The 14,263-nt window shown below is 39.4% G+C and overlaps 1 protein-coding gene across 1 annotated transcript in view; it reads left to right on the forward strand.

Annotated features, from left to right (window-relative positions):
• Window positions 1–229: 229 nt before the first annotated feature.
• The window catches only part of PDE4D (phosphodiesterase 4D), a 614,535-nt gene continuing 600,501 nt past the window's right edge, over window positions 230–14,263 (forward strand). Inside the window, exon 1 of the mRNA XM_074995544.1 lies at window positions 230–615. Coding sequence (XP_074851645.1) covers window positions 344–615 — 272 coding nt within the window. The 5' untranslated portion in view covers window positions 230–343. The remainder of the gene's footprint in view (window positions 616–14,263) is intronic.

Genomic DNA, 14,263 nt, shown 5'->3' on the forward strand with positions numbered 1-14,263 from the left:
CTCAAGCAGCTGCAGCGTGTTAGTTCCAACAGTTTAACAAGCAGCTTTGTAGCTCTAACAAAAAGCTGTGCCAGTGCAGATTCTTCCCTCCATGTTCACTCGCAATGATCTTCAGCAACCAGATTGTCAGAGGAGAGGTAATGTTTAATAGTTTTCTCTGGAGGAGTTAGTTTCTGTTTTTCTTTACAGAGCTGCTGAGGGCAGGCAACACCATGTTGAAAACAGAATAGGTTTAGTCTGAGTAGAAGCTCTCAAAGTGCTCTGGAACTGAATTAACAAGGAAATAATTTAAACAGTCAAATCAAATATCGCTTTACTATATTATTAGAGCTACTTGGGAAATATGGCTCAGCAAACAACAAGCCCGGACACCTTGACTGTACCTGAAGTTGACAATCCACAGTGTCAAAATCCGTGTCTGAATGAGGACTTTGTGAAGACCCTGAGGGAAAACCTATTGCACCACGAAAAGTCCAAGACATCCAGGAAGTCTTCATCTCTTTCGCCCAGGTTATCTCCAGTCATTTCTCCTAGAAATTCTCCAAGGCTCTTACGTAGGATGCTTTTGAATAGCAACATACCAAAACAGCGGCGTTTCACTGTGGCGCATACATGGTAAGAATTGTGCACCCTGACAAAAGAGATTAAATATAGGGTTAGCTTTTTTTTGTCTTTGGAATACTTTCTTTTGCATTAGAAGCTGTATTGTTCCAGGCTTATTCCATAAATGTAAATAATACATAGTAAATCTGGGCAGGAATCTTTCAGATAGGTATTAGGAGTGGTTTAAGGTATCTAATTACTCGAAGTTCAATTTCTAGTTTAAAGTTTATGAAAGCAAATTCTATCCTAGATATAAAATGAGGATACACGGTTCTGGGGTCAGGATTGATTGGATTACTTTTTTCTCTCTGATTTTCTTGGGATTTGCCACATATACTCCTGACCCCTCCCATTCAAAGATCAGTTGTAAAAAGGAAAAGTATTTGACTCTGTGCTGTTCAAGCCAGAGTGCATAGGCTGAGATTTGTGTGCGTGTGGTTTTTATCTTTTTAAAAAATGTCTTAGTTATAAGTGCCTAAGTAAAAGACTAGGTTTCTATAGCACTGAAATTTAGTAGAACTTGATGGTTGTAGAAGGAGCTCGGTCCTAAATATGAATCATGTTAAATTAATAATTGTAATAAATACAGGAAAAGATTAAAAGAAATTCTCCATGTTAAATATTTATCTCTGGAATTCTCTTTTAACGTGTGTAGTTAGCTATATGAAAAACATTCATCTGCATTGAATTCCTCTACTATGTACACTTTTATAATTATCATCTTTCAAAATTATATCTATGGTATTGTTATACTTACAGCAATAATGCTCTGGTATTTGCTGTGATGGTCCTGTCATCTTTGATATGCTCTGCCTTTTGCCTGTAGGAATAATCTTACAGCAGACAGTGATGGTAAAGGGTAGCATGTTATGATCAGTGAATGGATCAGGAATGTTGATTTCATTAGTTTAAATTAAATTAATTACAGAACATAGCCACAGGTTGTGTGTGTCTCTGTGTGTACATACTGCACTTAGCAGGTGTGTATATGTGAGGAAACAGTGCATGTAGTTAATGTGCAAGTCGTATGTGAGCCTAGAGTCTATGTTAAAATGAACATACATGCAGCATAGCAAGCAGGGTAGGGATTTAGATGTTATTGTAGGAAGAAGACTTGAAATAATTAGTGAAGTGTGACTATAGTATTAGAAAAAATAAAACAAAACACAAGCAGGAGGCTTGCATTAAGAATGACAGAGTTAAAAAAAATTGTAAGAACTGCTTTTATACAGGGCACCTGTTTAGACCTGCCTTAGAATAATAGGCTAGCTTTCCACAGGATAATACTATTGCTTCTTGGAGAGGAAAAGAAAACAATGTTCTTGGTGAGAAGGCATATAAATGTGTTAGAGAAAGCTAAATGAAATTAAGAAGTGTCTTCTCCCCTTGATCAACGTACATAAAGTTAAAAAAATAGCAAACTATTCATATTAGTTATGGGTTCAACAACTTGATTATCTTATAAATTAGTAAATCCCTTCAGACAGTCTGAAAGTGTCATGTTTGTGTATGAAGTGCAGCTTCACATTACAGTCTGTTTTTGAAGGTTTTCTTTTTTTATTAAATATGAAAACTTTAAAGTCTGTTACTGAGTGACCAGGGCAAGGGAGATTGAAGTGCTCTTCAACTTTTTTTTAATGTCGCTGTTCTTGATGTCTGATTTGTGTCAATGCATTCTTTTCTGTAGAGACTGTTGGATTTGGGCAGTACACATAGCAGAGGAGCATTGATGTCAAATGATGGGATATATCACATTAGTAGATTTGCAGGTGAATGAGCCACTAATATGTGTAGGTCCTCCAATGGGGTTACTAGGGTAGATGTGTGGACAGAGATGACAATGGGGTTTGCTGCAGGGACTGGTTCCTGGGTTATTATTTCTTGTGTACTGTATAGTTGCTGGTGAGTGTTTGATTAAGGTTGTGGGGGAGCATTGTAAGTAAGGAGTGGCCTGTCTGCCAAGGTCAAGGGTGGGTGAGAGATCATCATCTAGGATAGACTGAAGATCCTGGATGATGTGCTGGAAAGGTTTTAGCTGGAGGCCAGGGGCCTTAGCACTGGTCCTCTGCATACTAATATAACATTCTCCTCATTGTACATGTATATATCCCTGCCAACTTGACAATTCCACCTCATGCATCTGACAAAGCAGGCTTCAGCCCATGAAAGCATGTGTTAGTCTTTAAGGTGCCACAGGACTCCTCCTTGTTTGTACTGAAACAGCCAAAAACAGCTATCCTCTGAAATTTGTCTCCAAGAAAAAGACTTCTCCAAAAATATTTTTGCCCATCTCTATTAATACAATAGCAACATTTCTGAATGCTATTGTAAGCTGTCAGTGTGGCAGTCTGGGGCAAAGTGGAACCTGGTGACATCTTCTAACTGAACCTAATGTGGAAAGTATTGTTACACCAGTTCACTTGGAAACTATGGGTAAAATCTTCAATCTTTCTGGCTATACTCCAGCCCTCTTCCACATGAATAAAGAACCAGCATTGTGTAAAGGTGCCTTAAAAGCCTATACCTGGTTGGGTGAGGATTTCCCTCTTGCAGGCACTTTGAAAGATGGTCATAAGATTGCTTTCCAGAAATAAGCCCTTTTGTTAGGTGATGTTCCAGGCCAGGGCTAAAGGTATGTTTTGGGCATGATTCTGGGAAATGCTGTGGTCAGTAAGATAGCTTGGAGAGTCTGTTATAACAGAGTACGTATGCACTGAAGTTTAATGAAGATATGGTATCCTGGGCTAGCTGCCACTGGGGACCTTGGATATGCACTCAAGTTGCTGACCAGTGACACTGTCCATGTTGTCTCATCCTCACTGTTAGTGTTTCCAGCATCAGTGCTACCTAGATGAAAGCTGGTCCATATGTTAAAATTACATCTGAATTCATGCCTTAAGGCACAGCACAGGGTGTTGCTCTAACTAATTAATCCTGAGCACTACCTTGAGATGTTCCAGTTTAGGGCTGAGATTCAGTCCATAAATGTTCATTTTTGCAGTGATATCTACCCTATCACTTTAAACGTAGGAACTGAGTGATAAATCTTGGGATTTTAAAAGACAGGTGGGTTAAGTAATATCTTATCTTGGACCAACTTCTATTGGTGAAAGAGACAGGCTTTTGAGCATACACAGAACTCTTTTTCAGATATGGGAAATGTACAAAGGGCTTGTCTACACTTGCAGCAGCACAGTTGCACAAAGGTAGCTGCACCACTGTAACACGTGTGTGAGGACTCTACCTATGCCAACAGGAGGGGTTCTCTTTTTAGTATAGATCTTCAGATTCCTGGAGAAGTGATAGTTGGGTAGGCAAGAGAATTCTCGTCAACCTAGTGCTCGCTATACTGGGACTTAGTTCTGTTTATGTATTTTGCTCAGAGGTATGTATTTTTCACAAGGCCTCAGACTGTCACAGCTAAATATAGTGTTGAACAGATTGCTTAGCATACGTGATCAGTGCATTTCAAGGGACCATTCAAGGTGCAAATGGTCTGATAAACCTCACAAATCATGGGTGGGGAGAGGAAGGAGAGGGTAAAAAAGCTTGGAATGGGGTTTAGTGGATTATAGATTGTTGCAATAACCCAAAACCCCAGTGGTTATGTCTGCACTGCTCTTTTCTTGATGTGGACAGTGCTTTGTTGGTGGCAGACTCAAGCTTGCCAATAAAACTGCTGCTTCATGTTCAGGTGGGGAGATTTTGTTGGTGGGAGAGAGCTACATTGCTTACCTTATAGTGGCACAGATTTGCCACTGGATCTGTGTCTAGATTGCTGAGAATTGCTGGCAAAGGATACGCAAATTGCACAATGCATTTGCATGTCTCCTGCCAATAGTTCTGTCAAGAGAGGCTTTCCCAACATTTGGCCAGTCCACACAGAAACCCACCTTTGCCAAAACACCCCTTCTTCCTCATGGAACGAGGATGACTGGGATTTCAGCAGAACGTTCCTGGAGTGGCGGGCTCCTGGCAGAAGGCTGCAGTTTAGACATAGCCTGGTAGATGCACATTGTAGACATAGCCAGCATATCTATTCACCCCATAGTTTACACTGTCTCACAAAAGCTATGAATTTAAGTCAGTTAATCTTTTAAAGGTGTTACCTTTAAGGGTAAGAAGTATGAGGCCATGTATAGAGTGAGGCAGTTGAAGCCTGTTGAAATAATCACCATTCATCCTTTTGTGGATTATTCTCCCTGTTTGTGTGTGCCTAGATTTACTGTATATTTCCACTAGCTGGGTACCTTATAAATAAATAAATAAATATATATATATCTTGTATTCTCCCATTCCATAGATCTGTGTTTCTGCCCTAAGAATATTATGGTCTTTAGACTAAATTTTAAATTGTGCTACTTCTTTCCTCATAGAAATCATTTGTTTGCCACTTATTGGACTGTTTCTCTTACTTTCTTGGTAGGTGGCTTGCATTTTCACTGGTTCATACAGCAGGGCTAGCTGCAGCTCTTATTTGAAAGATAGATGAAACATAAGCTGTTCCTTAGTTAAAATTGCATCCACCAGATGTTCTTTTTTTGTTCCGTCCTTTTAGATACCAGTTACAGTGCTTGCCTTGTTCATTTCATGCCTTCATAAAGTCTCTATGCACTTTGCAGGCGTTTTAAACCCTTGGCAATAGTACATTTTTTTGGTTTGTTATATTGCTTTTTTGGAATAACATGTTCATCATACTTTTTTTTTAAAAATACTGCCACAGTTGTACTCCTGTAGTAAATGCCGATTACATACAGACTTTGTAATAAGCTGTGTTTCAGTTTGAAAGCTGGTGAAGCACTTTTTCTATTCAGACCATTTCATTGGTTTATCATAGCAAAATTCTTGTGGCAAAAGTATCTTTGACATCATCTTTCTTTCTTTATGTTGTTTCAAAATCAGTCAGCTTCTGGTGCTACTTTACCAGCATCACATAAATCTTCTGTCACTGCACAAAGAATTTGATTAAAATGAGGCCCTCTCTCTCCTTTTCCTTCTCAGTAGATCTTTTACCTAAAATCTTCTCCAGGCTGTGTCCACTGTCTTTCTCCTGAAGATTTAAAGTAACAGTACACATCCTTACAGTAGCCAATTGGTTTCTGGCAAATATTCACAAACTAAACCTGAAGAGCAACAAATATGCAGCATAGCAACCACATCTGCTTCAGAAAACAAATTAGAAAAATATTTCTCAACAGATATTGTTGTCATTCATGAGATTTTAATAAAAAAAGGAATTTTATTTTTTGAATGAAATGTATAAAGTATAGATCAATTAGAAGAGGGCTGTGCAATTTACAAGTGTCTTGAACAACATGTGCTTCATTTGTGGTCTATTGCTTCTTTTTACAGCTTTCCATTGCTTTGTTTCTTTGCCATTGGAGTATATCAGATGAAGTCTTTGAGAGAGATTTCATCTTTCACCTATCTAAATCTTACCAGTCTTTTACAAATAAAGTGATTTAAAGGTGTGTACCAAAATAAATAAATGAATAACTTTTTTGTGCCTGAACCTGTTGATAGAATTTTAGGCTGTCCTTTAGTCAAAAAAACCTACTGAAATATTTTCCACCAGTGACAGGAAGAAATGCATAGAAAACACATACAAGAAAGGAGTTCCAAACAAGCCTTTGCTTTTAACTGTTGTAGGCCCATCTGTCTATGGGAGCCTCCTATTATTATTGGAAGGATCCTTTGTGTTGCAATCTGGCTCTAGAGACTACAACTCCCATGATACATTGGGTGATTTCCCTGTTTTTGGAGCATTAAGGCAGATTGAACAGACTAATTCAGGGCAAGCGTGGACTTTTCTCCCAGCCAAGGATTGTTTTAGGGAGCTACAGCCGACTAATGAGAGACCCACAGAGAACGAACTTTGTGTCTGTCCATCTTCTTCACCCAGCCTAGCCAAAGTGTGAGATTTTCGTCTTCCTTCCCAAAGCATCATGGGAGTTGTAGTCTCTAAAGCCAGATTGGAGCACAAAGGATCTTCCCAGTAACAGTCAGAGGCTCACATAGACAACTTTTGACTGCAACACCCTCTATCTCACATTCGACTCTGGGCTCTCTGAGTACAAAACACACTGACAAGATATCTGTTAACCACAAGCGGTTTATTGCTCTGACTGACTTTTGCAATAAACCCTTAATTAAAAGGCAAAAGCATGATAGGAAAGTGACATCTCACATACTTTCAGCAAGCTGGGAGCCGTGTTCAGCTGCAGACGAGTGCAAGTTCTCTAGTCTTCCAAGGCACCCATGCCATGGCCCATCGGTGAGGTCCAAATTGCATTGGTTTCTGTGTTGGTTATATACAGTTTTTCTACCTCATTATACAGTTCCGTTAGGTCACTCATTACTGTTTATGATATTTTCTTAGCTGTCAGTTATTGATCTGTTATTGGTTCTGTTACTACTTGTTCTTCAGCGTGTTGCTTACCTGTTTACCACATCTCAACATACAAGATCATTTCATGTTTGTGCCCTTCCTCTTATCTCTACCTGCAAGTTGTTCTGCTACAATGCCACCCCTTATCGTGTTTGATAGTTTTTCCCTGAGGCTTGTTACTGGATTCTTAGACATGGGGTATGGGGTGCATGCCACATCACCCCTAAGCTTTCACATACAAAGTTTTTTCCACAATTGACCACTGCAGAGGGGCCTACACTGTATTTTTAAAAAAGAAAACCAATCTTTATAGTCCATCTTTGAGTGTTCACACTAGTGACTGTCTCACTCTTTGTGTGTGTGTGTGTGTGTGTATCTACCTCAGAACATGTGGAGTGAATTAAAAATTGTAATAATTACATTCCAGTGACAGCAATTTTTACTTGTATAGAAAACTTCACACACGCTAATTGACTCTTACTACATTCATATGTGGAACGTATAATTATCCCCATTGTAACTGAGGCACAGAGCGTGACTCTGATCCCACAGTGATTTTATGCCAGTATCATTTTACAGAATTTAGTGAATTTCCTAGAGAACGTCACTGGTGTAAGATCAGAAATAGATGCGCAGATAACTTATTATTAAGTAAGAAGAAAGATCATACTGGGTCAGACCAATGTTTCATTTAGCCCACTTGCCTGTCTCTGACAGTGGGTTGTGCTGGGTGCTTTACAGAGAATGCACAGAGCAGGGAAATTGCTTTCATCTGTTGTTAAGTCCCAGTTTCTGACAGGTAAGCGTTTAGGGACATCCAGAGCATAGGATTTTGCCCATGATCAGCTTAGCTAATATCCGTTGGTGGACCTGTACTCCATAGATGCATCCTCGTCAGGATTATGCTGCTTGTATTTATCAAGATGGAGATGGAGCCCAGTATAAGCTTGAATTTGTAGCACACTTTATAAATTAATTCTTCCTTTTAGCTACCAAGTCCTGACTTTTTTGTTTCTTCTCTATTAGCAGCTGTCATCAGAAATTGCTAATTTCATAGAATCACAGAAGCATAGAAGAGTAGGACTGGAAGGGACCTTGAGAGGCCATCGAGTCCAGCCTCCTGCCCTCATGGCAGGACCAAGCACTTTCTAGACCATCCCTGAAAGCCATCTATCTAACCTCTTCTTAAATATCTCCAGTGATGGAGATTCTGCCACCTCCCTTGGCAATTTATTCCAGTGTTTGATCACCCTGACAGTTAGGAACTTTTTCCTAATGTCCAACCTGAACCTTCCCTGCTGCAGTTTAAGTCCATTGCCTCTTGTTCTATCCTCAGAGGCAAGGAAGAACAAGTTCCCTCCCTCTGCCTTATGACAGTCTTTTAGATACCTGAAAACTGCTATCATGTCCCCCCTCAATCTTCTCTTTTCCAAACTAAACAAGCCCAATTCTTTCAGCCTTTCTTCATAGGTCATGTTCTCTAGACCTTTGATCATTCTCGTTGCTCTCCTCTGGACCCTCTCCAATTTCTCCACATCCTTCCTGAACTGTGGTTCCCAGAACTGGACACAATACTCCAGCTGAGGCCTAACCAGCTCAGAGTAGAGCGGGAGAATGATTTCTTGTGTCTTGTTCACGACACACCTGTTAATGCATCCTAGAATCATGTTTGCTTTTTTTGCAATTTGAAGGTTATGTCTACATGGTGCTCTGCCCAGAGCCTCTGCCGGCAGAACTATGCAAAGTGAGCTTCTTGGGGTTCAAATGGCTTCCCATTTACATAGTCTCAAAGCTCATCACCATAGCCATGTGAGAGTTTGGTGCCAGCACTGCAGAGGCCGTGTGGACATGCCTCTGCTGGCTAAACCCCACTCTGTTGCCAGTCCCTTATGCCTCAAACGTCAGCGTCCACACGGCCTCTGCAGTGCTGGCGCCAAACTCTCGTCTGGTTATGGTAATACACTTTGGGAGTATGCAAATGGAAAGTCATTTAGAATCCCAAGAAGCTCACTTTGCGTACCTCTGCCAACAGCGGCACTGGGCAGAGCACCGTGTAGACCCATCTGAAGTGTACAGGAAACTGCTCTTTTATTGTGTTGCATGTGAAGAGAACCCTAAACTTAGTTATTGTTTGGAAAGTAAAGGAAGAATAAAATTTCAAATATCATGATTTAAAAACGTTTTTAATTAGTAATAAAACTGCACACATGGTAGTGGTAACCAAAACAAATTATAATCATTCCATATTACATTTTTCACGCAATGGCTTTCTGGACAATGCTGCTTTTTTAAAAAAAATCTGTGCTGCCATCTTATAAATAGGTCCCTACCAAATTTGTGGTCCATGTTGGTCAACTTCACAGTCATAGATTTTAAAAATCATAAAGTTAATTATTTTATATATTTATATTTGGAATTTCATGGTGATAGCACTGGCATGGCTCTCACCCAAAAGTGGGTTTTGAGCTTGAGTGGAGAGTTACAGAATCATTGTAGGGGAATCACAGTATTGGCACCCTTACTTCTGTACTGCTCCTGGTGATGATGCTGCCTTCAGAGCTGGGTGTCCAGAGAACACTAGCTACTTGTTGGGAGTTCAGTTCTCAAGGTAGCACTGCCTCAGCAGCAGTGCAGAAGTAAGGATGAGATGGTATAGTATTGCCACACACACTCCAGCTGAAGGCAGCAGCACAGAAATATGGCTGGTAATACCAGGCCATCTTTACTTCTGCCCTGCTGCTGGAGAGATGGTGCCAGGCCAGCAGCTACCTATCTCTGGCCATCAAGCTCTGCGTAGGCATAGGTAACCCATGGCAGCACTTGTGTGGGGAGCACCTCCCCATGCCCTCGCTAAAATTTTAATTGCTAAATGGAGTGTTCCTTTATGTCCCCTCTGTGTTCCCTTTAGTGGCGCTCCCTGAAGGCACCAGTCACCTGTGTGTGTCGGTAGTGCAGAAATCAGGGTGACAATACTGTGGCTTCCCTTACAATAACTTTGTGACCCCCTTTTACTATGGGACCCCCCCAGTTTGAGAAACACTATTCTCCCCTGTCAAATCTGTATAATATAGGCCAAAAGCACACAAGACTAGATATCATGGTTTGTGTTGCATTTTTCATGGCTGTGAATTTGGGCCCTGCTTATAGATTTTATTGTGAACAGATTATTCTTGAAGACCTCTACTCTACGGTCCATTAATTATTTTGAACTTTTTTAGTATATTATACATAAGCTTCAGAATTCACCTTAAGATTAAACTTCCCCAAAATCAATTTGAGCAGATTCCCATTAGTAGTAATTTGGTACCCTAGTATGTGAAGGGCTCCTTTCAGAATCAGGGCCTCACTGTAATAAGCATTGTGACTATACATAATGGAAAGAGAGAGCCTGCCTCAGGGAGCATGTAGTTGAGAGCTCAGGGGCTGACATACACTCAGGTGTTGTCAGTTTCATAACTATGACGTAAGTATAGGAAGAGATGGGGTTAGGGGGGCTAAAATAAACAGATAAGGAGAGCATAAGGTAAATGAGATTATTATTAGCATAACTGACTATATGGGTGTGTGGTAAAATACTTATTATACCTATTATTAGATGTTCAGCACATTGTTCTGAGTGGCCAATTTTTTCCAAACCAGTTTAACGCATTTCCATTGTAATATATTACTGGCAGTAAGCTAGTATAAATGCAACAGATTGTTTGTTTGTTTTGCTTTGTTTTTATAAAAGCCATAGCAAAATATTTAACATTAACCAAATTCTGTGCCCTCTGAAATTAAAGGGATTTTTATATTGATTTTCATGGGTACTGGTTGAAACCCTACATCAATTTTGTATTGACTTTTATTATGTACATGTTTAAGGAAACACTGAAATCTCTGGCATATTATTGAATCATCCTTTTCTGTCTTCTTAGACTCTAGTCACAAATGTATTAGTCTCTAATATTGTGATAAAATTGGGTGAGTTTTTCTGGGTGGTGTTAAATGCTTTGTGGCATATGTGGCTGGGCCAGATTATTCCTTCTGTGGGAGGCAGGGGTGCTTTGAGGATGGTGGAAATGGAGTGTGAGATGGAAGACTTCTTTTTGGGAGGAAGCAGATGAATAAAATGTCAAATGAATATCAAAATTGATCAGAAAGTACATAATGGTATGAAGCAATCCAAGGACTTGTCCACACTAGTTTGAACTCTGAAATTGTAGTTAGAGGTTTGTTGCAAGTAATATGATTCAGTTTGTGGTCACATGGCAGCTTTTGAGTCATCACAACTACACCTATCTTCCTGCCTGGCTGTATTTTTATCAGTATGTTCCAGGATACCCTGAGCAGCTGGTTTAGACTGCCTCATAAGTGAATAAAGTACCTTGAGGACATGCCAAATAAAGAACGTCAGCAGCACATGGGAGTAGGTACTCTGCGAAATCCTATCACACAAAGACTTGGAAGCAAGAAGGAACTGGCCAAACCTGTTACACAATATTTCCCCTTTAAAAGAACAGACCCTAGAACTCCTTGCAAGCAATGAGGATTAAGGAAGGTCAATGGGACAAACATACCCATTGACCTTCTTTCATGAGGACAGCCCTAGCAGTCAACTGCTGATAAATCATTTTTAACTATGCAGTTGGCGTAGCTAAAATTTCATATCAGCAGTTGGCTGCTAACTCTAGTATAGACGTAGACATGGAGTTTATGTTTAGATGATTACCCAGTAAGATCCGTAATTCCTTTATAGAGTTACTGCTTCCAAGATAGAGTCCTTCACTGTGTAAATATGTATAAATATTTGTTTCTGGTTGCATAAGGCTAGCCATATTAAAATGCATATTGTTTGCTTATAGCCATTTACCAAAAAATCCAGATCAGCCTATATAAGTGATGTGTCCTCTTCATTATTTACTCCTCACTCCAGTCTTTGCATCATTTGAAGATTGTATCAGTGTTTTGGTTTTTTCGTTATCTATAAACTTTAGATAGTAAGGGCCCAAGAACCAATCTCACTAGATATACAGCTGATGAATGAGGATTCCTATTGTTACATTTTGAAACCAGTCAGGTTGTCAGTTTGTAATCCATTTTTAAAATGTGCCATTTTAATTTTGCATTATTTTATTTAATTAAAATGCTGTGCAGTGCCAAATCAAATGTTTTACAGAAGTCTGTTACATCAACACTAATAGTTTTATCAACCAAACTGGTAATCTTATAAAATATTCAGTTAGGATTATCACTAATTATACTACCTTGTTTTAATTCATTATCAGTCTAGCCCCAGTGGTGAGCAAACTTTTTATGTTGGACCCTGCTTTTTGTCCCTGCAATTAGCAGTTCTCCCAACCTGTCTACTGTAATCCAAACTGACGGAAATTTTGGTTGTGGTCGTATGAAAAAAAACAAACAAACCTTTCCGTATGTGTAAGAGAGTAAGTGTGTAATGTAAAAACTTTATTCATTGATATATAAATGTGAATACACATACATAAAAACGGTAACATATTTCAACATTTTAATGAGATGGATGAGCCTGAGACCCAGCAGCTGATCATGCCATGACCCCCTATGAAATTTCACGCCGCCTCTGAGGGGGCTCAGCCCACCCTTTGCTCACCTTTGCTCTAGCCCTATCTCAGCCATTCCCCTATTTTGTCCAGGATCAGTGTCAAACTGACAGGCTTATAATTTCCTGGGTCAATACTCCTGGGTAGCTCCTACCTCCTATTCCTTTTTTCCTAGCTAGCTCTATGATCAGGGCTTATGAAAGGGCATGCAGAGGAGAGAGAGACCAGTTACAGGGAGTATTAACCCAGGAAATTATAAGCCTGTCAGTTTGACACTGATCCTGGACAAAATAGTGAAACGGCTGATATGGGGCTAGAGTCGGGGTGTGCATTGTTCATTGGTTTTAACTTGGTTTTTTATTTAATTTTTTTTTACTTATTTTGTAGTCTTATTCCTTTGAATGATACCCTCAAAGCTACAGCTATGTAGGTTAGTGACTATATGCTGTTATACACAGTTCTTCACTGTGAATTCAACCAACTTATATCTCCACCCATGCTAAATATTCTTCCATTGACTTTGGCACTTAAATACCAAATGATATGTACCTTTGAAATACCTTAACTAGATCTTGGCAGAGTGTGCCATTTAATATTCAGGAATTTAACTGCCGTAATAGCACTGATAAGCTCCAGGGGCTTTGTTTATTTTATGTTGCACAATATGCTATTGCTCACTGACTTCGATCTCACTCTTAAAAATATGTAAGTTGTCAATCATAAATAAATAGAAGTCTCTTCATAACAAGCTAGCCAGCTGTTGATGTTTTTATTCTTTGTCAGTTTCAGTTTTTGTTATTGCTGATTAAACTGATTATAACATACATATGTATTTTCCTTTTTTCAGCTTACCATTAATAGATTTTCTTTAATGATCTTTAATGGGTAGTTCTGTGTCCTTTTCCTTTCCTCTGCTCCACCAATCTCTTATCTCAGGGAGCCAAAATAATTACAGAATTATACATGTGAAGTGTTTCCGGCGACAGTTCCACCAAAGCAGAGAGGAGATGATATATACAACTGTTTCTGCCTTCGTAGATAAGAGACTTGGAGATTAAAGACTTAGAGGCTGGTGATATATGCAACTGTTATATACAACTCGATGATCTCTCAAGGTCCCTTCCAGTCCTAGCATTCTATGATTCTAAGATTCTCAACCCCCCTTTTTTTAAATAAAGTACCCCTTTTTAAAAAAAAATTACAAGAACCCTCATACTTTTCTTACATATCCTAAGGGTACATGTGCCACCAGCTGAGAAACATGGTCCTAAGGTAATCTGATGTCTTGAAAAAAGTGCCATTCAACCTTTCAAAATTACTGTACCCCTTTCAGGAGTCAGATTTGTTTTGCATACCGCCAAGTTTCATCTCGCTTAAAAACTACTTTATTACAAAATCATGCAAAAATATCACAGATGACTAGTTCTGAAAACTTTCTCGCTTTCTACCATCTTGGTTCAGCTGGATCATTTCAATGACCTTTGTTCATTGCCTTTGGGCTAATTTGGGTGATATCCTTATCTGTCGTAGTGGATCATCTGCCTGGGGTGGAACGGGCAAGATGGCTAGGCATATGTCCTGATTGTACAAGGGTTTCAGTAAGTTAATATATCATAGAGGTAGCCGTGTTAGTCTGTAGCTTCGAGAACAACAGAAAGTCTTGTGGCACCTTATAGACTAACACATATTTTGGAGCATAACCTTTTGTGGG

This window comes from Carettochelys insculpta, chromosome 5, assembly GCF_033958435.1.
Source record: "Carettochelys insculpta isolate YL-2023 chromosome 5, ASM3395843v1, whole genome shotgun sequence".
NCBI lineage: Eukaryota > Metazoa > Chordata > Testudines > Carettochelyidae > Carettochelys > Carettochelys insculpta.